General features: G+C 38.1%; 1 protein-coding gene across 2 annotated transcripts; it reads right to left on the reverse strand.

Annotated features, from left to right (window-relative positions):
• Positions 1–670: 670 nt before the first annotated feature.
• On the reverse strand, positions 671–22,285 carry SLC39A8 (solute carrier family 39 member 8). Of its 2 annotated transcripts, XM_019615131.2 has the most exons (9): positions 21,310–22,285; positions 14,975–15,143; positions 10,600–10,769; positions 9,946–10,068; positions 9,729–9,839; positions 8,585–8,752; positions 4,721–4,928; positions 3,947–4,131; positions 671–2,098 (listed from the first exon to the last, which is right to left on the reverse strand). In XM_019615131.2, the coding sequence occupies exons 1-9, from the start codon at positions 21,487–21,489 to the stop codon at positions 1,952–1,954; spliced, it is 1,461 nt and encodes a 486-aa protein (XP_019470676.2). In that variant the 5' UTR covers positions 21,490–22,285; the 3' UTR covers positions 671–1,951. The 2 variants fall into 2 exon arrangements, with proteins under 2 accessions (XP_019470676.2, XP_085079143.1); XM_085223017.1 differs by lacking the exon at positions 9,729–9,839 and having other exon boundaries at positions 21,310–22,085.
• Positions 22,286–24,447: the final 2,162 nt, after the last annotated feature.

The following is a 24,447-nucleotide window of genomic DNA, read 5'->3' on the forward strand; positions in this document are numbered from 1 at the left end:
CAGAGAAATCAAAAAGCTTTTTTACCTATGAAATATTCCACAAGCAGAAAATGAAATTTCATTTTGACTAAAGGACTAGTCTGAATATTAGGGTTTAATCATCTCTATTCTTCTCTGTGATCTAAAAGTAAGTTATTTCAATGATATATTTGTTTCAATTCTTTTCTTCTTAGTGAGATGATAAAAATCAAATCTCCTTTGCAAACTTTTGGATGTAAGGGTGAAAAGCACCATGCCACTATATTATTTTAATAATCAGATGAAATAGGAATAGCTGATTTTTAAACGTCAATGAACAGTCAAACTTATAATAAAACATTCTTGAGACACATAAGAGTAGCATTTGCAAGCAACTTATACACAAGGAATCAGCAGGCATTAGAGGAAAGCATGCAACAGGTTTACTCTTCAAAGAAACTTAGAGGGCATAAAGTGACTCATAAACATGTGTTCAATACAGCAAAAATCAAAAACCACTACAAATACACTTTAAACTTGAATGCAAATTTTAAACTAAGTATCATTTACTATTCCTGCAGTTTGCCTGTATAAAATGGTTGGGTTTTGTTGGTGGTGGGTTCTGTTTATTTTTAATCAACCAAAGACCTAGAAAAGTCATTTTTCTAATGTAAATACAGATAAGATTAAAATAAAACATTAAATCACTTACTTCACAGAAAATGTATTTTAATAGTGAATGAAAAATAAAGGATTTGTCCCTTTCTACTGGAAGCAAAGAAGCCAAGAAGCTGTATTTTCCTCAAAGCTGTAAAACTTGCCTAGAAATCAATGTAAAGGAAGGTAATTAAGTACATGACAATAATACTTCCCTCAAAACTTAGCCATGACTGAAATGGTAGATATTTGTATGAATTTCTTTGCACACATTTTACAACATCAGCGTAGCTAAACTCTTTATTTAAGAAGAACTCATACACACAAACATGATTTTAGAAAGTTCATATGCAACAAATTGTAATAAAAGTTTGTATATTTTAGTAACACAACTTTCACAAAACTGCACACAAGAAAACTATTCAAATTGCAAAAGAACATCCTGGAATGTTGATTTTAGCAAGTTTTTTTTTTCTAAGTTCTACTTTGTACAACTAACAATATATCCTTTCAAAATTTTAACTGAAAATACAGACTTTTTTAAAGGAGTATCTATGGAAATTAAGTATAAAACAAGGCTATTTTCATAAAATACAAAATGCTTGACTTTTTTTTTTTTTTTTTTAAATACTCAATGTTTCTAAAATGTTGTGGAGTTGATAAATTGTCATAAATTTAACACACACTCCCTCCAATTTAAAAAAAGTGGTTCTGAAAATAAATCAACAATTCCCTAGTGCACACATAAAGAGAAAAGATCAAAAGCAGTAACTGGTATCTTTCCTTCCAGTGTTAATTAGTAATTACAAATCTTAGCTTCATTAGTATCTACTTTGAAATAGTTGATTGGTTTTTTTTGTTTGTTTTAGTTTTGTTTTGGGGGTGGAAGGGGATCTTACACAGACAAATCCTGCAGCAGAACTCATGAAATTAAGCAGTTTTGAAACTGCTTGTTTTCATCACAGTTGCAAAAAGATACGGGAATGCATTATTTTCTTCCTTGAAGAGCTCAGCTCAGTTGCATACACTGCGTAATTCTACTGGCCAAGTAACCTCCTTTTTCTCTATAACAGCTCAAGTATGTCTGATAATTTTAGGTAGAAATACAAGTACTAGAATCAGTTCCTTAGCAGAGTACAGAAGTTGACAGATCCTACTATTTGGATCAATGGTAAGTCCTATAAAAGGATTTCCTGCATTTGGAATGGGGGGAATGGAATCTGTCAGTGTTTCAAAACCAAGAAGAGTAAACAAACGTCCCTTTGTGGATTTCAAATGTCTTCCATTCATAATTTACTTGACGTCTTCAACACCGATTCCATTTTCACTTGCATGATCACAGCTGAATATTTCCTTCATACAAGGTAATCAACAGTATAGCAGCAAACCCCGTTAGTAAACCAGCATTCTGAATAAGGAAGAATGTGAGATCCATCTTTCTTCCTGTCACTTTCTCTCTCAGCATATCATTCATCTCTGGGAACTGAAAAAGCGGATAATTTTAGGTAAGTATTGCCATCTTGTGGTAGCATGTGTAACTCAAGGCCATTTCAGAGGAACACATTGCTGTCTTGGACTGAGCACTAGAACAAATAGAGGGTGAAGGCAGTCAGAGAATAAGTCACTCTAGTTACACTAAAAAACTGTTTCATCAAGGATGGAAAACTGAAATGGAGTTTTGGTTTTCTTCTGCTGTGGTCTTGCCTGGTTGGCTCTCATGGAAATTTCCTATTTTTTATTTGGGTCCAATTATTGTTCCATTTATTGCTAGGAGCAGCTGCCCTTGTATTGCTAACTGCTGCGTTTCTTCCTTCACAAAAATGGACAGCAGTGTTGGTTCAGGAAATAAAGATTAGGATCCTTCTACTTCATCTATAAGCAAAGTAAGTGACGCTGAAAACATGGACAGCCTCTCAGAAATGAGAAATCTGTTACAAGTAGAAGGTCTGGTGGGCTAAGAAGATAGTGATAAAGCAAAGAAGAAAGAAGAAGAATGATTTGAAACTGGTGGTAACATATAAAATGTTATCTTACAGTGTAATGAAGGAATTATTTTTTTCATAACAGGCATCTTAATGGTATAATAATAGCAAAGGGTGGCTGCTAACTGCGGAATAAAAGATATTTCCTGAGAGCAAATGCAGGTGGTGGCAGATGAGCACTGGTGATAAAGGTTTGCAGCAATAGCAGGGGGGCAATTCAAGGTATGTGTTTGTTGCAAATAAGGTGAATTGCATTTTTGACAACTTATGTTTGTCAAAGTTTTAAATCTTTTCCTGCTGTTCTGATAGTATAGCTAGAATACAAAGACAACTCTAAAGTTTAGGTTCAGTTCAGAAGCCTTCTGTTGGGATGACTTAGAAGTCTTATTTTTCCTTCATCTCGTAAGGCAAAAAGAACTATTGAATTCAGTGCAATTCTTGAAAAACAGATTAAGGTATGGGGGAAGTGGCTGAACCTTCCCAGAAATCAGTCAAGAGCTCTGTGTTCCTCTTGCACAAGAGGCAAGAAACCAGATTAGCTTCATGCCATAGAGCAAGGCTCATTTGTACTCGCACACCTCAGTGAACACACTGTCACACGCCCTCAGCTTCATCATGTGATGATTTTACTAACATGGAAGCGAGATTGTGCCTTTGTTCAAAATGGAAAAGAACAGGAAAAAGAAAAGAAAATGGATAAGACATTTTTGTTAATCCTACCTGCTTCTACAAACAGAACAGAAGTGTGTGAAAATCATAACAGAAAGCAGAAAGCCAGATCCTAATTCAGACTTGTCAGAGGGGAGAAAAGCTCAGACAGGTAGCTGATACAATCCAAAAACCTAGAAAATGAAAGAGAAGCAGGAAAGAAGATGTTGGAGGAGAGGGTAAAGAAAGAATGCAGAGCAATACATATAAAGAAAAGAATCTCACCTACTTCAACAGATTTAATAATAATAATTTTAAGTTGAGCCACGCTAAATTTATGCCATGAGTTCTGAATATCATACTTGAGTACACTACGATTCACCATATATCCTTTTTTTTTTCATTCTTTAACCAAAACTACCCAAGCTCATGAAAAGATTTCCCTTATTTAAAATTCCTTTTCAATAGTAGTTTGGCCAGCCCTAGTTGTGAAATCAAAGACTTTCGCATTTAATGAATAAGCACAATTATTTGTCCACCTCCATTAAGGTCATAATTGATTATTTAACATCTAATAACAAGTAGTAGATGATTCTAGCATGAAAGAGACAGAATACTAATTTCCATCAGAGAGACTGCTCTTGAAGTCTTTGTTTTCTTGAAGAAAATTAAATAACTGAAAAAATGAAATTCTTACTCACCATATCTGCCAGAGATATGTACAGGAACATTCCACCAGCTACAGCAAAAATGATGGTAGGAGCGAAGTTGTTGCCTACTAATATTCCAAGAGCCATCCCAATGTAACAGGAACATGCAGACAGAAAGTTGAAAAACAGAGCCTGTCGAATACTCATTCCAGCACTAAGCAAGATGACAAAATCCCCTACAAGAGAAAAAAGAAATGGAAAAAGAGAAAACCATCTTCAGCAAACGAAACTGTTTTCTGATTTCAAAGGAATTAAGGAGGAAAAGAAAATATTTGTATACAACTAATAATCCACTGCTGTTTTTCTTTCAGTCAAGTAAATGGTGAGCATTTCCCTTCAATACGAAGGTAACCAAAACAGTCTAAAGCAATTAGGTGACGCAGAACTTAGCAAAGATCTTGAGAATACAGGACTTGCCATAAAGAAAAAAGAAGAAAAAAAAAACATCCATAGGATGGCATAGGATGTGTGAACAATATTCTTGTCCGCAGCAGGTGGCTTGGAACTAGATGATCTTTGGGGTCCCTTCCAATTCCAGCCTTTCTGTGATTCATTGTTCTAATATTCATTCCCAGCTTCCATCCATCTGCATTCAAGAACTTCCTACAATAGATACGTATTTTGGTACTTGGGAATATACTTTGATGAGCATTTTTTCCATTAAATTGTCTAAATTTCCATTCAATCTATGCCATGTTTTGGCAAGTGTAACTTCCCACACTGGTGGTTACCACAGAAATCAATATGTTGAATGAATTTTCTTACCCAGCTCATGAGGAAACTCTTCACACAAGATGGCTATGGAGGTACTAAGTCCTTGAAACAGAGACAACGTGAAAGAAGCACCAATTGCCAAACCATCTAAGAAATTATGTACGGCATCACTCAGTGTAACCATCCAAGCAATGGTTCCAATCTTCGACAGTGGGCGCCCACCGAGACATTTACACAAACTGCCCTGGATTTCTTCTTCCTGGAAAAACAACACGATAAAATAATTACATAAAACAATGAATGAAGAAGCCAATGAGACACACTTCTGGCTTTAAATGAATGTTGAGCATAATATAAAGCACTAGTACATAAGGATACCAGAATGCTTGGCCTAGGAAGGAGGCAGCATAGGTAACAGGAGCAAACGTTTTCTGTTTCAACAGTTTAGTGAAAGGCCTGATCACCCAACTCTACAGCTTTATCTGAATACCCTCTGTCTGAGACAGAAAAAAATCCAGATCACAGTGTCTGAATGTGTCTCTGGAAATCTTGCTCAGATTAAGAGATTGCCAAGGATTGATAAAGATCTTCACAGCTTCCTCAGCCACCTCTATTAAGTGCTTACAACAGGAAGGATCTAATCACTGCGATTGAGAGCATCTGTATTTCCTACATAAAACAGACCTGGACCAACTACATGCTGCTGCCAGCACATCATGTTCTTAGAGACAGATGCATCCATCACCAGTCAGTATCAGCCAGCTAGCTAAGTGGGAACCTAGACACGTATCCAGGTAGCCTGCTAATTTTATTTCTAATTTTGATTGATGATAGTCAAGTCCAGCTATCAAAATCAGTTTTTACAAGTTTCATGTTTAATAAGAACATACAGTGCCTAGTTCTGATCGTGCAGGTTGAAGTCTCATAGCATAAAAACAACTGGCTGACATAAAACTGCAATGCATATACACCCCAGGGCTCTCAATCATTCCTCCTAGAAGTGGAAGCAATTTATATATCTGACATCATGAAGTAATGAAACAGTTGATGAAGATAAAAGGAAATGCCATTTCAGTTGGGAGCACAAATAATCTTTGCTAAAAAAATTCTAATGATCATTTCAATAAACTTCTGTACACACATATATTGCAGTTACATTATATTTGCAAACATAGTGTTCAGGGGAAAAAAAAAAGGATTTGCAAATATGGAAATTGTTTTATCTTTGTAAAATCAAATAATAATGCTACCACGCAATTGAAGTTTGAACTTAATGGAAATATAACAATTAATGAATGCTTTCTTTAATGACAGAGCAATAAGGTCTGTCTCATAATTTGCCCACTCCATTCTTATCTGACATACTGTATCCTTCCATGTAGCAGCTGCCTTGGGACAGGACAAAAGTTCAGATAAGGATTTCCAAGTTAGATTGCATTACTTGGAATTTATAGCTAATAAAGCCTCGGTTAAGAAATGGAACAAATGCCATAAAGCATAGTTATAACTTCTATTCGGTGCATAAGAAGTCCCAGATTTATAATTTTATGATTTGAAATAGAAAATGGCTTAAAAAAAAAACATGCAGCTTCCCTGCAAATTGAAACACAGTAGAAACGACGTGTATGTCTACATTTCTCTTTGGGCTGTAGAGGCATAACAGGCTTAGCCAAGAATTATATAAAGAACTCATTTTCTTCTGCCAGTTGCACAGGTGAGAATTCCAATTAAACTCCAAATCATTGCATACATATTTATGACAAATATAAAAATCTGATCTCAAGGACTTTTCTGTTAAAATGAATACTTCACGAATACGTACACTGAACTTTTTATGCCTCTATGAAGAAAACGAACATTGGGTAAGAAGATGATGTTAAGAGTTAGCTGTAGAACTCATGAAGAACTGAAATGACTTCAGACATGAGCTGATATTTGGGTTATCTATGGAGTTTCTTTTACTTTTTTACAGTAACTGCAATTAAATTAGGATAGAAGCATTGATTTAATTGTAAAACTACTTTCTTGCTCCAGTCTTTCAAACTTTAGAGACAACTATAGCTTAAAAACTATGAGTCAGATTTGGAGAGACTTCTGTTATATGTATATGTGTCTGTCTGCCATTTACTGTGTAGCTCTGAAGTACAATTCTTGCCTGTAATCTATTTCAGATAATGACAGGATTTCTTTTGTAAATCATATAAAGTACAAGGACATTGCTCATCTGGGTTTACATTCTGAACTTTACTAGATTATATGTCCAATAGAAATAGACAAATGACTAATACATATTCTAAATGCTCAAGGCAGACCACTGATAAATTTACCACACAAATACAAGGGCTTCAAAGGCAAAAATGAATGTGTCTGTCTCTGCGGTACTGTTCCCTCTTTGTCATGGCACATCAGAAGACGTCACAGAAGAGATGGCAGCTAAGGAGCTCAGGAACACCCAACAGATATATCAGGTCTGACCTTTATTAATTAATAAGTTCTGTATTGTCTGGATCACCACAATTTATGGTAAACCAAAGCTAACCTTGCTATTTTTGCTCTTAAAAAAATAATAATAATTTGAAGCAACGGTCTCTTCTTTGTTTCTAAACTTAAGAAACTATCTTATGTTTTATCTTATGTTATCTCAACAGGTTACTATTTCTATTACTAAAGAATCTGTGACTCCCTCAGACATAAGTCAGAATCTCAATTTGTCAAAATCTTGTAGAACAAGAGTAATATTCTGCACGCTAGCAGAAGATCCAATAGCAGTTAGGACAGAGTAATACCTCTCTGCTTAAAACATCTTCCATAGATATCCTTTAGCATCCTCTGGGACTGCCAGCAGGATCAAGAAACCCTGAAATTGCCCAGAGGGCATAAATAAAAGTCACTGTAAAGCTTTATTATACACATCCAATGTTACATATTTGGGACTTCAGGCATTTTCAGCAACCAGTCTCTGAAGCAAGTTTAAGAAAAGTTACTGTTGTAAAAGTTACTGTATATTGTGTTCGCTCCCTTTCTTGAGCTTTGGATTAAGAGGATAGTCAAATTCTATTATGAATATAGTTTATATATCCCAAGTGGATTCCTACGTATCAAAAGCATGTAAAATTTCATGCTGACCTACCCTACTGCACTACCTTGTGAAGAGCACAGGGAGTAAACCAGAAATCTTTACTGTGAAAAATCTGCCATCTTACAGTTGTTGCTATAATTTTCCATTTTGTTTTTGTTTGTTTGCTGCTTTTTTAAATAAGGAGCAGTACTGCTCCTCTGTGCACAAGGAAAAGAATAAAGAAGTTCACCAACGCTTTCTTCCTGCTACCATTTTCTTCTCAGACAGAAGGAGGTTATATTTGTAGTACAGAAACAAACACAGAAGTATAGAACAACAAATCTGAAAAAAAGTAATGTTTAAACTGGGAGGAACAGTTATGTCTCGACCTGTGATACTTCCGTAATCCCTACAGTACCTAAGTATACTGGATTAAGCACAACCAGCATGACAGTTATTGTACCAGTTTTCCTCATAAACCACTGATTCAGAGAAACCAAGTTCTCAAACTTAACATTATGTGTTGTCAGAAACATAATATGGGTCATGTAGCAATAAAACACACTTTAAACAAATCCATAACAACAAAATCAAAATCAACAGAATTAACTGATTAAGCAATTATCTATCTGCCCTCACACTGATATCTACTACCTTTTTGGGTTGGTTACTAACTGAATCCATTGTTTAGCTTTCCAAAGTTTGCCCCAGGAAAACCCATGCATTTTTATAGGGCTCAAGCAAGCTGTAAGCTAAAAATGTAGAAGAACTTCACAAAAATAATAAAAATTCATACTCACTCTCTTCCTCATATATGCTTATATAATAGGTAGGAATAAAACAGATACTTTTCATACCTGTGCTGAGACAACACTAATGCTGTCAAAACCAAAATTTCCATTGCTCTCTACGATGGCTGTATTCGCATAACAAGTCACTCCATTGCTGGATGATGGTGGTTTGGAGGGACTAGTCTTATCCTTAGACTGATTCTGTTCACCATTTTCTAAGTCATTATGGCCAGGCTGGATGACAGATAAATAAATAAATAGGTAGTTTATTAAATAAAAAGTGAAATAACAAAGAAATATAGACCTTAAAAGAAAATACTGGGCATCATATTCATGTTACCTTGCTTTCAATACCAAGTAAATGTTTAAATGAGCAGCAATAAATCGTTTAATATTTAAAATTTTAGATGAACTCCAAATTTATTTAAGTTTCCAAAATACTACTTACTTTTAGCTAGCCAGGAAACTCCTCAAATACCTGTGAATTTTTTTCATTGTTATACCTTTATATAGAGCCTTCCAAAACCAAATACCTTCACCATTAGTATCAACATTTGCTAGTTATTCACAGCTGCTTACCAAGTAGAGCTGTTACCAAAAATAAAGTACACATTATTTTTTTTCCATTTTTCATATAGCCACTGCAAACAAGGTACAATTGGATCCTTGTTATTCTCAATAGCAAGATCAGTTTGAGAGCAAAGGCTCAGAACAATGTAAAAGTAGGAACAGAGGACAGTTTTCTTGGCAAGACATGATCAGAGAGTCCAAAAAGTTTGAGAGGCCTTTCTCTGATACAAATTCAGTCTCATCAATATGAGCACACAGAAATAAAGTACTCTGACATATGGGTAGAAAGCAGAGCCAATTATCCATGTCATGTAGTATTGAGATACTGTATTTAGATTGCAGTGTCACTAAAGCAGGTTTGTGTACCAGAGCATGGGGAACACAGAGCTAGTCACTGCAGGTGAGATTCAGGAACTGTCAGCACAAACAAAATGAACTTTACAGATGAATAAGAAGATACATATGTTACAGTGATTTCTCCTGCCCGGACAGGAGCTCCAGAGGGATACTCCATTCTCTTCAACTTTTACATATTTCCACTTTTTTTCTTCTGATGTTTAGCTACCATACTACAGACTTGGCCCTTGAAGGCAGCTAGAGCATATGTCAGTGACATTAGACCACACACACACACACACACCTGGATTCTATTTCCAGCTCTGCTTGTAACTTCCTCAAAAAAGTGAGATTGCTTTATCTCTCCATATGGATTTAAAACAGATGCATCAGAACACTCAGTAATGCTGAAATCCTCAGGAAAAAAAAAAAAAATCCCACATCTTATTAACCTATTGAGAAGCTCATAAAAAAAAACCATGTACTTTAAGGTAAGGCTTGCACAGTTAGCCTTTTGTTACCTGATTATAGATCTTTAGTATCACTTTAAGAATCCTTTCCACAAAGAAGAGAATATAGAATCCTCCAAATACAGCAACTGCTTTCTCAATGTAGTTATCTACATGGGAATCAAATCCAAATGCCTAACAGAAGATAAAAGCAATGCAAATTAGACTGGAATCTTAGTACATAACAATTCCCCCCACAATACACAAATACTCTACAAAAATACAGACAGTCTTTCTACCAGCCACAAGTTTCAATGAGGCAGAAATTATGAAAAATCTTGATCCTTCTAGATTTTTTTTCAATTTGGATTAAATACCAGTAGAGTTTTAATACAGCAGAATTTTACATGCAGGATGTAGTAGTTAACTGCATAATTAGAGGTCTAATTTGGAACAAATTTAAGACCATTAGAACTTTATCCAATCCATTCTTCTTTCCATCCAGAGGCAGAATAACCCTTGGTCTTCCCCAGGTCACAGGACCATATGGATCTTGATGGCTCTGCCCACCCAGACAGACAGAGAGGGAAGCTAGTGTCACTGATGGCCAACCACAACCCTCTGGAGACTTCAACCTACACTCTCAGAAGACAAATGCAGCATGCTTCTAGAATTAATACATTTTGGAAACTATCATACAAAAAAGTAAAGATTTTCCTTGCTTACCTCTGGAATGAGCTGGAAAATTGCGTTAGAAAAGAGAGTACCGACGGCCAAGCCCACAAAGTAGGTTAAAATCTTAGGGAAATAAGACTTCTTTAAGAGAGGAGTTAAAATAAATCCCAGAAGTGATGCCAAGTTAATGATAGTCACAGCTAGGAACCCAAATCCCCAAACTGTGGATAAAAAACAAACACAGAAATATTTAAAAAGTTAGTATGAGATTCACTTAGGGCTGCTTGTGATTTTATATAACATCTGAATTGATGTTGAATTGGGAAAAAATAATTGTTTCCTACTTGCAATTATACTTTACAGAGATAAAAATTATAAAAGCACAGATATTTAAGGCATATACCCAGAAGGGAAATACATGGACATACTGTCTGGAACTACCATATTAAAAACTGAAATTGGGCTAATACAATATCTGGGATATACAATATCTGCTGGAGTAAATCAGATCTCTTTACAGCCAGTAAAGATTAAAAACTTAGGCTTAAGTCAACAGTCAAAGTAACACTGTCTTAAGATGCAAAATCTTGCTAGTTCCAGGGTTAGATCCAACTGTCATTTTCATAAAAAACTTCCAAATAGAAAGTCTGCTGTCTTGGCTGTACAAGACCCAAAAGTCCTTCCTCGTAAAGAATGATTCCTTCAGATCACCCTGAGGTGGTAAAGTGTTGTTCCTAACATTCCTCCTTTTCCCATCATTCAAAATGCTTCTGTTTTGCTGAAAACAAAGTCCATCACTACTTATTAGACATGCAAGATGGTAGATACCTAATAATAGAGATTATTAAAATAGAGCAATGAAAGCATATAAAGAAGTTGTTCTATGTTCAAAAAGATGGACACCAGGAGAAAAATCTTTTTTTAAGAAGTAGCAAATGCACCTGGTTTGGCCATCATTTAGCTTCCTTCACCATATGCGTAGTTTTAGATTTTCTGAGTTCAGACACTAGGACTTGTAATTATTTTAGTGTCTGACTTGCAGGTTGCAGGAGTTTTGCTGTTGTTTTTTTTTTTAACAAGCATCAAAACATTTTGTTTCTGCTTAGCTACAGTTTTACCCAGTTGCCTCTCAAGTCCCTCTGAGTACAAAAAAGCCTTAAGGGATGCACATATAAAGTCTACAATGCTGCCTCAAGTGAGGCCACAGAAATACAAAGATATGCACATGGACAAAAAGTTTGTCTTTAAAAATCAACCACAGATTACAATCAAAGCCAACACAAAGTTGGACGTATAAGAACAGTTTGGTATAATCCAAAAAGCTGCATCGATATAATAGCCTCATTATAAGTTTTGCCATATGTACGTAGAGAAGTTACCATAAATTCCTTTCTGCATAGCAGAAACAAACAGAGAGAGATTGCAATCTGCAGCCCAACTTTCCTGTAACACTAGATTAGCAAACACACTAGACCAGGTTCATCACCTGCAACTGGGATTGCTACACATCGTTTGCACAGAGATACAATTTCTGTATGTGATGAATTTCATATTGTGTAAAGAACAGGAAGAGCAGACAGCACTAGAAGCATTCAAAGCATTTGCAAGAGGTACATCAGTGCCAAGTAAAATATTCACTTGCCATTTTTTAGAGAGAAGGAGATAGAGAGGGATAAATAGACCACTAGATACAGTTAGATTCACTAGCTGCACAGGAGCTTCACTCCCATTGCAATACAGGACAGTCAAGCTTGTAAATGTCTTTTAGAAATCAAATCTATAGTAAATAAGTGTCATCATGAGTCACACACCGCCATTTGGGATTACTATAGAAGAGCAAGTCTCTCAGTTTAAGACAATAACAATTCCTACATATTTATCCTGAGAGAAATACACATTTTATACTGAGTTAACAAAACTAAAAACAAATAAAATCCTTATTGGATATGAAGCATTTAGGTTACACGCCCAAATTACTTCACTAGACACAGGAAATTAGAACAAGTTTCAGAAATTATGATTAAGAAATCCTGTCACTACAAATCACTTTCTACAACCAAAGACAAAGAGGATAAGTTCACAAACTGTGTAAAACAGTGGATGCCAAAACAGTAGGAGAATGGAGCTTAAAAGCAAGCACAAAAAAACAGGGTATTGCTAAATTCTGAAAGTTCCCACAATACTACACATTTTACCAATGTATGGTCTAGCACTCATGCTGGCACTCTCTGTTCAGAACAGCCGCATGTACTGGGACACTTAACATGAAGTATATGCAGTAAATGAAATACCTGTCATCACTCTGTATGCTTAATGCAGCAAGAGATGTCTCAAGGTACAAAAAGAATCTGTGTTTGCAAGTAGAGAGATAGTCTAATCCACTTGTACGAATTATCCCCTTTTGTCACCACAGAGAAAAGTAAAGAAAAGGCTTTTTACCTCCTAATTCACTAAAGATTAGTGGGACCAGAAAGCAGAAGGAGTTTTGTTTTTAAAATTCTGTTCTAGATCTGGATGGCTCAAATACTTTGGAATTTAACATATTGATTTATTACTATTACTGTATTACCCCATGATTATACAATTATGGGAATTGTTACTTTAAGAAAAATACTGCAAACTGTTGAGGGGGAGAGGAGGGAGAGAGTGATAAGATTCCGAGATAACCAATGTTGCCAAAGTTGCTTTATTGCTGTATTATAAAGCGTATTTCACCATACCATGTATGCACTGTTCTCTTAAAATGGTTTTTATTCACTAGGACTCCATCCACACTAAGCCTTCCATGAGTGCCCTGGAAAACAGGTTTGTCCAAGATCTTGTAACAGAGCAGAGCACTGAAGCACAGTCTACCCTGATACTGTGACATGGACAGTTTTCGCCATCAACCACTCTATCGGTCTCCAGAACTCCAGCCCCAACAAAGAGAGTGCTCAGATGCCAAACCACGAGAAAAAATAGGCAGCAGGAGAGCAAAACTCCAGTGCTCAGTATTATTCCTTACAAGAAGTGAGGACCCTTGCTCTAGGCCTTCCTGAGGCAGGCTCAGGCTCCTCATGAGCAATTTCCTAAAAAGAAGAGGAAATAAGGGTGTGAAAATCTTTTAAAAAGGCCAAGTGGATTGCACAGAATAGCAATTGCACATTAGTCTTGGACATTCACAGCTATTTCATGCTGTTCCATACTACTCCCTACTACACTTCAGAGGGGAGAGAAAGGGTAGGAGGAAACAAGTGTGTGTCAGCTAGGTTAGATATTAGATACACAAAGCTTAAGGAAAAAAGATACACTATACATTGTTTTTTAACTTCTACTTTGCTTATGCAATACCTCTTTAATGCAAGTAGCTGCCCCATGAAGTTTATTGAATTAATTTCTTCTGTATGCCTTATCTGTTCATATTTTGGATATTCTTAAAATGCGTGAGAGACCCTAAGCAGAAAACTCAGAAGCACAACTGGAAACATGCCTTGTGAATTTTGCATGATGGACAGTAATAGAAATCAACTGCTTTCCATATGCCACAGTACAGATTCATTTTTCCATGGGGCAGGGATGGGGGGCAACAAATAAGTCTACAGCAGGACATACATGCATTAAAGCCTACTTTTGGCTCTGGATCTTTCTGTGAATTTCCCTGTCACAGTCTCACATGCTTGTGGTTTTTAAAAACTCTAAGCATGGGCCTTGCAGATTTCTTGTGCTGCAGGCAAGGGAGGGGCAGAGAAAACACTGCCTTGCTTATCTGTCTAATGGACACTGCTTCTGAGCCATCTGGATAAAAGAAAAATAGGAGCGGTGGTCTACATGCCTTACGTGATCAACTACAGATCAAGTCTTCTGCATACAATCTATCCAAACAGTGCCTCCCAACAGTCAATAAATAAATAAAACAAACAGTACCAAAAAAAAAAAAAAAAAAAAAAAAACAACCCCAACCCAAACAAACAGATCCCACACTCTGGTGTAGATACTAAAAGCTTCCTGAAAATATGTGCCCTCAGAAGGTATAAATAATCTAAAACAATCATGATAAATCAATGCCACAATATCAGCGATTAATCAAATGTAGTTCTTATTATTCACAACAACAGGTAAGTTTTAGGAATGATCATTAATTCCTAAAAAACATTATATTATTTATAATTACTTATACTAATTGAAATGTTTCTAATGCTGGTATTTTGAAAGTTATGAAGAACGTTGCAGTACCTCTGCTAATAAATACTTTCATTTGGCACATGCTCATTCGACATCTCGTCTTTTACATCTAGTCCCCAAGAACAAGGAATTTGGATATCACACATTCGATCCTTACCAATGGAACAAGAGATTTTGTCAACCAACCGATTCTCTATCCTGTATTTTTTTTCACCATACTGTAGGTTCCATGCAATCTAATCAGAATATCAATGAAATAACTAACCTTGCAAAGAATGTGGTCTAGATGCATCCACAGAATTTTCCTGATGATCACATGGGTGAAAAATTAGCTGTTGCAAAACAGCAGGACATACTGTAGAGAAGTCTGAGTTTGATATGTGACTGTTGTTTGGTATTCCATGCAAAGAAAAAATTTCCTCCCCAGTCAGGCACTGCAACAAAAAGGATTTTTGGCAACATAAATAATAAAAATAAAGTAACCCATCCACAGAGAAACCCAAGAAGTACGATGTAAAAACAATAACATATTTTCAAAGTAATGTACATACTCTTTGCACACTGCTCACGAAAGCATGGCAATTGCTTAATGTGAAGCAGAAGGGAATTGAGGTATTTTAAGATAACTTAAAATCAGTGAAACAAGTTTTACATTTATATTTGCAAATACTACATGCCGTGAACCAGGGCAGACAAACCTTACAATATATTTGGACATATAACCTCAAAATAATTTAAATCCCATGTAATTACAAAATAATTAAATTTAAGAACAGTCCAGACACAGTTAAAAATCTTAGCGATGGAACAGCATCAGAAAAGGATTGGTAATTCAGTGACTGCTTACTAATATAAACGACTGCTTCTACTTCACAGAAATGTCTCATATTATTTCCTCAAATTAACTGTTCAAGAACGTTAGCAGCATGCAACATTTTTCATTAATTTTATAAGCAACAATTATTAATAACAACCACTGTTTTGTAAAACCATCCCATACTCCAGTGAAATCCACTCCTACTTTGGATCTTCACTTTGCCTTCAGCTCGGGACACCACAGTACCTAATGGTCAAGAATAAATGTGCACAGCTGTGCTAAACTAGGCCTGGTCCTTCTCTTGGTTATTTTCAACCAAAAAGATAAAATACTTCAACAATAAAATACTTAAAACACATATTTATGGAAAAAAAAAAAAAAAAAGGAGTACTTTTATATTAAATGTTCCATACAACTTAAGACTTTCATCTAACGATTTCCACTTATTCATATTCATGTTCTCTGGCAATGATCAATAAACACACAGCTTTATTTTTTTGGTGGCAAACTGAAGTAATTTAACATGCTGATGTACAACATACACATACTAAGGATGAGTCTCAAGACAAAAAGTGCTTTCTTTCTATTCAAGACATCAATTCAGCACACAACACACTCTCTAGTTTATCTCAGTGTGACTGCAAGTGTAGAAAGTATCAGAAGCCTTAACAAATTACCAATGGTCACTCCCTACTCTATTCAGTTTTACTAGCCTTCAGACTCCCCTGCACTTCTCCAGTAATTCAGGATTATTCATAAAGCAAATTTATTCTGGAGATGAGTCAAAGTAACTACAACTCATTTATTTCAACAGAGTTGCCTCCATTTCCATTAAAAAATGTTTTCCTAATATTGTCCAAAAGGTGAAAGGTATGCACATATCATTTTCACGTGATTATTTTGCATTTAGCTGAGAGAAGAAGAACCTTCGAGCCAATTCAAGTGACTTCAGCCAAATTATATCCAGAATGTTTCTGCCTTTCTTGAATGACCCAGTCTAATTTTTTGTTTGTTTTAAAGCATGTTGACCCATTTAGTCTCAGTGGAACTACTGCACAAAGAAATCATCACTGAAGACAAGTTTTTGGTTTTTTTTTTTACAGCTTAGTAGCTGAACTTCTGAAGTTTTCTAGACTGGTTCTGTGTTTAATCATTTTACCCTTAAATCTGCATTAGGAAATAATGCGGAATATATGGCTAATATTCCCAGTACAATACAAAGAGAGGATAGTTGTGGTCTATAGGAATAGTTCCTATAATGCTTCTTGTATTATCAGCTAGTTCACAGAGCCATTTGTGGAAAGCTGCTGTGAATGGCTGTTAGAAAAACAAGCCAGTGTGCATTGAGGTTCATGACGTGGCTACCTCAAAAATAGTTAAATATCTCTTTCCTAGAAATATAGAATGGATGACTAGTAATTTTAAATACTAGTATGTTAATATTAGTTTACAAAAGAAAAAAACAAATATTTTTGTTGGCGCATAAAAAATATCAATTTGACAAGCATGAATTAGTAAACTTGTGGCTTACGACGAAAAGAAAAATTTCATTGGACAAGAGCTCCTTTATGCAAGAGCAAGAAACAGCATTTTATTTAATTACTATTATTATTTTGATCAGGGACAAACCCAGATGATAGCAACTCCTGTAAGTGATTCATTGTTATGAATCACCTCATCCTCTCAGCAACTCCTACATTCATCCAAGGGCTGAACCACAAGCTCGTTTGAGTTCACAGATACAATTAAGAGACTAATTAAAAGATTCAATCACTTAGAAGTCTTGGATTGGAGCAACTTATGTTTGCACACTGCAAAACTGTATTTATCTTTGGAGGATAAATACATTAACACAATCATATTACTGTAAAAACTCAAGCTATTTATTTTGTAAGACTGACAGATAATCTCAGCAGAAATATCATTTATCCTCATGGAACAGGGACTGGGGATGATGTCCTGACTCAATAAGTCTACCATCATTCCTATCCCTTGCTATTTAGTAAGACCTGTCAGGTGCTAAAAGTGAGATGACTGGCTGTAACGTGACTGTCACCTAGTCTTTAACTCACAGCTTCAGAGGATACAGCATAACTGACCATGTCTCTGAAATGACCAATACAGGATTTTCTTTTAAGACTGTAACTGAAATAAAGTGATGTTCAATTTCCTACAGTCTTTTCAAACCATTATAGCAAGTATCTATAATTAAAAAGCAAACACCAGATCGCCACATTATTTACAGGAAAGAAAGAGATAATTGCTCAGACAAAAATAATGCATAGTACCTTTTAACAGAAGAATGAATAAAAAAATGCTACAATGCCAAGCATCTTGTAAACATTTCATTCCCCTTTCTGATTTTCTGGTGTGTTCTTATCTTTGCTTTACCTTTATCTGTAGCATTCCACATGTGAAGCACTGAGATATCCAACAGCAACCAGTCACTGCAGTTTCTAGATGTTAACAGGCTAAATACTAGGCAAGCTCACATTAGGGCTGAGCACTGGGTCATACAGAAGCAACAGCACTGAAGGAATGCGGTAGATACTTTTCTGACCAGTGTGCTTTTTTTACTTAGCCTAGCCTAGATAAGGCAAAATAAAGACAAATAAATACACTTTCCTCAACTTTCTTTTTTTACTGCTGATGCAATGACAGATTTTTTTGTCACACATCACAGGTGAGACCTGGATGCTTGGAGATGACCATGCATTCAATGAGCAGCTCTCTGTAAGAAACAGTCCAACCATATGAAGCTGCCTGAATACATTGTGTGCTTGAGATTTCATACACACATTCAAGGTAGCTGTTTATGTGGGGAGCTGAAAAATATCCATGAATGCTGAAATTCACTGGAAATGTTCTAGTAAGTAAGACATGTATGGAGTAGAACAAAAAAGCCTATTTATCTTCTCACTGAGTAGGCAACATCAGATTGTGGTGATGGATCAAGACCATAAGCCACACACACTGTCAGGACATTCATCCTTCTTTCAAGAAGTACTAGCAAACTAGCAAACACTACCAAAATAAATGAAATAATAGCAGATACCAGCATGGTTCTAGTTTATCCAAAACAAAAACTTACTGTTCTGATTCATCTTGAGGCAAAAACACACAATATCAGAACACTAATGTCAATAAAGATTTTTACTTCTTTTTTTTTCCAAAGTTTTGTACTACCCCAAAGCATAGAGTAAAGGCAATGTCAGGAAGCTTTCTTTCCTTCCAACATCTGCCCACTTTCTGCATATTTTTTGACTAAAACTTCTGAATATATATGTATGCCTCTTACACGACAGTGAAATCAATGACAGAAGATAAAGTATGGCTTTGTCTTTACATCTCTTCCTAACAATGTAAAGGACATAGTGAGTAAACACGTTATCATCTATTATATTGAAATCATCACCAGTTTTATAGCTATTTGTAGAACTAAAATGCATTGGAATTCCATGGTGAAGTGTGGAAAAACAGCAGAGAGCAGCATTTGAGTTTCCTCAGTTACCATTATTCCTCTTGAAGAAAGTCTTAGCTTGCACATTAAGGAATGATGATAACGGAAAAAAAGTGAACAGCAAAAAAATTGAAAATTGCAAATGCAAAATAAAGAGAATTATAAAAATTCTCAATGAAAGAAAATAAAGGAGCAAAAACTTGAGGAAATGAAGACAGCTCAATCAAAACTTCCAAAATATTACTCAAAAAAAAAAAAAAGGGGGGCAGGAGGGGAATGGGGAGGAGGCTAGTCTGACATGATGCATATACACAAAAAAGTATCATATTGGACATCATACAATGTAAATTACTATACATGCCTACAAAGTTTTACACAAGTTTATGTTCGAAACCCCATTACTAACAAATTAAAGCTTTTTTTCCTCTTGTCTTATCCTCTAAAACCAACCTGAAATAAAAGGACAATACTAACAGAGGCTGTTCCTTCCTGCCAATTTTTGAAGGGTTCTGTCACTGTCCCTTACTGATCTGCTCTCCACTAAAAATGAGCTCAGGTTTGGATGAGAGGCTATTGATAGCGCAGGGGTGTGTTATCTTCACTGAAAGAAAGGACCTGGGGTCATCCCACTAACTCTGGACACTGAAGTTAGGAACTGAAAGTCTAAGATAATCCTCATTTCCTCCTACAGTCAGATATCTACGCAACCTCAATAGATGACCCAGCCTGCCTGAAAAATACATGATTCACTTTCCATTAGTACTTATTTTTCTCTATTGAGATTCAGTAGAGTTTGGTGCCTTACAACACACAAACCTGGATTAGGCCACTTTCTGGGTTTGTGTTTTTTTTTTTTTTTTTTTTCCAAAATCAGTGGGTACTCAAAATAATAAGCTTGAAATCACAAAGTCTGAGTCAGTGTCAAAAATGGCCACACGAGTTACTTACTATGAGCACACGTGTGGACAGCACTGCCCAAAGTCACTGATATACTTAACTCCCCTGAGGGATCAAGAACCAAGACGTTAGATGCACTTACTTAAATGTCTGAAAAGTCAATTTTAAGAAGGAATACAGGTAACTTAGCAAAAAAGGATACACATTTCAGTACGGCGCCCTAGATATTTTTCAAAAAGGACACAATTAGAACAGGTCTGTTTAAAAGAAAAAGATTGTTTCAGTTAAGCTTCAAACGATTTATGAGGAATAGTGTTGGCAGTAATAAGAACAAATTTTTTTTTTTTTTTTTCTCTGTAGTCTGTGTACGAGGGCTACGTGCTTTTGCAGAGGGAAAACCTGAAGGAACCACTAAGGAATTCACTCATTTTTAAGCCCTTTTAAAGAAAGATCCTTTTCACGACTGTATTTAACACTGCAAACTCGTATTTAGCATGTGTGGCAGGAAATGATTATACACGTTTTTTTAATACACCGTGTTGGAACAGTGTTTATTTGTGAAATTTGAAATAGAAGCAGTGACTCTGAGAAATACTACCATGCTTATACTGAATACTATGTTAACTTCAAATTAAATCCCTGGTCAAGGAAAAGACATCAGAATCACACTGCTTCTAAAACAAACTGAGTTTATCCAAGGTTTGTCTCCATTGCTGAGCAAGCAAAGGAGCTTCTGCTCCAAACACAAAAAAGAGTCTCATGGTCCTCAGAAAAGTACCTCCTCTGTTTCTTGCTGGGTTGAACCAAACCAGAGCAAACAGCCACCCCTGCTTTCCTTTCCTAAGGACATCTACAGCAGTCTAAGGATTCCCCTTCAGGGAAACTCGGGTATTCTCAGACATCACATAGATAGGAAATTAAAAGTAACAACACTGCCTGAATTTTGTATGGAGACACTACATAGAATGAATAATTTCATGAAAAGGGATCAGTATTCCAGTAATATTCAGTCAGTATATTAAACACGGTTTTACACGGGTTTCAGCAGATGAACTGATGAATGCAAGCTCTGCACTCCATTTAGGCAAAAGATGTGAAAGTTTCTGAAAGTTTCTTCACGAAAGTGGCGACCAAGTCCTTGCCATCACACTACAGCTTCACATTAACACGTCCCGAAGTTGTGGTTACATAAGACCCGGAGGAATACTCTAGCAGATTCTCACGGGCCGTTTGCCCACGCCAAACGCCAGGTGGAGCCGACCCCGAGGGTAGCGCGCAGCAGCCCCCGACGGATGGCAGCGGCTGTCCCGCCGCAAACCTTTGCTCCCTCCTTCCCTCCCTTCCTTCCTCCCCACGAGGAACCACGAAGGCTCCGAGCCGGAACCCCGGCCGCAACGCAGCCCGGCCCTCGCGGCGGTACCTGTACCTGGTTGTGGTGCAGGTGGGACAGCGGCAGCACGGTGCTCAGCGCGGGCGCGGCGCCCAGCCGGCTCAGTAACGCCGAGAGCTGCCTGGCCGACAGGCTCCGGTTGCTCCCGAAGACGCGCAGCACGTCCTCGGCGAAGGTCGCCGCCGGGCTGCCCCGCACCGCCGCCCCCGAGAGCATCTCCGCGCCGCGGCGAGTGTGGCCGGAGCGAGGCCCCTCGGCGGTCCGGCGGGGCGTGGGAGGCGGCGGCCCCTCCCCGGGGGGCGTAGTGGGGAAACGGGGCGGCTCCGGCGCGGCGCTTCTCCGCGACGCCGCCGGCTGCGGCGCGGAGCCGTCGGGCACGAGCGCCGGGGCAGAGCGGCCTCGCCGAAGCACCCTACGTGCAGTCTGCGGGCTCGCCAGGCGCTCCTCAGCGCGCACCTGCCAGCCGGGAGCGGGCCCGTCACTGCCGCGAGGAGCCCGCAGGCCAAGGTCCAGCTCCACGTCTGGCCCCGGCGCCCCGCCACACGGCCCCGGCCGCGCTGTCCCGGCGGCCGAGGCACCCGGACCTTGGAACGCGGCGCGGCGGCGCCCGGCGGCTCGGCTCCGCTCCGCTCAGCAGCGCGCCTCTACAGCGGAGCTCCATCCGTGGTTCCACGCGGCCTTCCGAACGAACAAACGAGGGAAATCGTGAGCGGCCGCAGGGATATTCCCGAGGCAGTCACCCAAGATACGAGTCCTCGTGCTGCAGGACCGCGGCCGAGAGGCAGCAGCTGGACAAGTCGTGCAGGTTGCTCTGTAACTCCCCGATACAGAGTTTCACACGCTCTCTTTGAATTGACACTGCTCACTGCAGTGTTTTAAAGTTACATTTTTAAAGCAGCTTCTCATTAGGACCTCTGTGGAGACATGCTGAACTGGATGAGCTGACACTGTCCCTGATTCCAAATTTTCTAAACTCAGCATTTGCACAGTGTGCCAAGCAGGCAGGGTACCAGCAGGGAACCAGCACTGTGATGCAGGCACGGTTAAGATACTTCAATTACACTCATTTGGATGAATGATTCACAAATTTCATATCACAACGCACAAACAAGTGAGGAAAAAATAAATAAGAAAAAGCTCAGTATAACTAACTAACAGAAAGATCCAGAGTGCAACAACCACAGAACTTCTGCTATTGAAAAACCTAAATTCTTTCTGAATGGCAGAGCCTGAGCAGCTGAGCCGCTTTCATGCCTCCCTGGGGGTGGGCGAGTGGAGGTTAGGCAGCCCCTCGTCCAGCCCAGCTGCCCATTGTTCTAAATGACAGCACTGTGTGCCCGAGTTGAACCAAAAGGAGTGGCTGGAGATACTCCACCCTACCCCTGACTCTGCTTACATGTATGTGCGTTTTTGGTAACTTCAAGAAAAATCAACACAAGTTTTTTTCTGCTATAAAGGGAATCACAACATGGTGTGGCCAGCAGGAGCAGGGAGGTAATCATCCCCCTCTACTCAGCACTGGCGAGGCCGTACCTTGAGTATTGTGCTCAGCTTTGGGCTCCTCACTACAAGAAAGACATTGAGTCTCTGGAACGTGTCCAAAGAAGGGCAATGAAACTGGTGAGGGATCTGGAGCACAAGTCTTATGAAGAGCGGCTGAGGGAGCTGGGATTGTTTAGTTTGGAGAAGAGGAGGCTCAGGAGAGACCTCATCGCTCTCTACAACTTCCTGAAGGGAGGCTGCGATGAGGTTTGGCCTCTTCTCTTAGGCAACAAACAGTACCTGAGGAAATGGTCACAAGTTGTGCCAGATTTAGATTAGACATTTGGAAAAACTTTTTCTCTCAGAGAGTGGTCAAGCACTGGAATGGCCTGCCCAGGGAGGTGGTGGAGTCGCCATCCCTGGCAGTGTTCAAGAGGCGTTTGGATGAGGAGCCGCAAGATATGGTTTAGTGCTTGTGGTAGCAGTGGTAATGAGAAGACGGTTGGGCTAGATGATCCAGTAGGTCCTTTCCAACCTGTGATTCTATGATTCTTCTTTCAGTAGGTGAAGTGAATCCTTCTAAACCATGATATTGAGTGTGTCTGTTTCTAAACACAGCTCTAATCATAGCTAATTATTGAAGGCATTCTGAAATTTGAAAGTCTCTATATTGAAGTGTTCCCTATGAATAGTAGATAAACTGGAACTGAGCACATGGGCTAAAGCAGCTACATCAAAACAGGCTACTGGTGCCTCAGAAAGATTTGTCAGTGCTCTGTAGTGCAGGACCAAAGGGTTAATTTCAAAATTGACTTAATTTTCAAGGACTTCCTTTTTAATCAGAAATATAAGGGATTATTTAAATTAATGTAATTAAGTGAATTCAGATTTGTATTCATTCTTAGACTCATATTTGCATAATGCTGAAAAGTTCAAGCAATTGCTGGATAATTCCATTCAGAATTATTCTCTGTTGCTGATCCTCTACAGAATGACAATCCTACTCTATTTTTGAGAGACAGCCAACACTTTTCCTCAAGGAATGATGCATTCGTACTGCTCTATTTGAAAAGAAAAAAAAGGTTCCTAAACTGGTCATTACTGAAAAAGATTGCAAGAATCATTGAATCATTAAGGCTGAAAAAGACCAAGGTCACCAAAAAGGTCACCAAGTCCAACCATCAACCTATCACCACCATGCCTACTGAACCATGGCCTTAAGTGCCATCTTACAAGACCTGAGGTCATGTACTTTCCCAACTGTTTATATAGCACTTGAAGGATTACTTCAGACTTTTTATGTAGTCCTGTGACGTACGGAATCAATCAGGAAGTCTGATCTTTGCTCATCTCGAGCCTGATAAGGCCTAGCCAAATTCTCACAGAGCCAAATTCTCTCAAACAGCTAGAACAATTTTTTTTGTACAGTGTAAAACAAATATTTCCCAACAGTACTCCACGGTCCTGATTCACCATTGTTTTGCTTCCCACTCTGTTCACACCTGTGTAATGTTACTGTCAAATGTAAACCAGCACCAGGTGCCAGCACAGCAGATGGTAACTGGCAGTGCTCAAGATGTCAGTCAGCTTCCCTGATCTCCTGAAGGCCCAAATCCTCTTTGAATTGGCTTTGTTTTCAGAAATTCAGTAAAGCTGTAGCTCCACATCAAAGCTAGTGTGATTTGTGATCTT

This window comes from Meleagris gallopavo, chromosome 4, assembly GCF_905368555.1.
Source record: "Meleagris gallopavo chromosome 4, MGAL_WU_HG_1.1, whole genome shotgun sequence".
Classification (NCBI taxonomy): Eukaryota; Metazoa; Chordata; class Aves; order Galliformes; family Phasianidae; genus Meleagris; species Meleagris gallopavo.

Excerpts from the sequence above, each read along its gene's own strand:
- SLC39A8 (XM_019615131.2), bottom strand. The coding sequence starts at position 21,489 with ATGCTCTCGGGGGCGGCGGTGCGGGGCAGCCCGGCGGCGACCTTCGCC. Across the intron at positions 10,069-10,599 it reads TTTTCCAGCTCATTCCAGAG|GCATTTGGATTTGATTCCCA; the intron begins GTAAGCAAGGAA and ends ATCTTCTGTTAG. Across the intron at positions 9,840-9,945 it reads TACTAAAGATCTATAATCAG|GATTTCAGCATTACTGAGTG; the intron begins GTAACAAAAGGC and ends TTTTTTCCTGAG.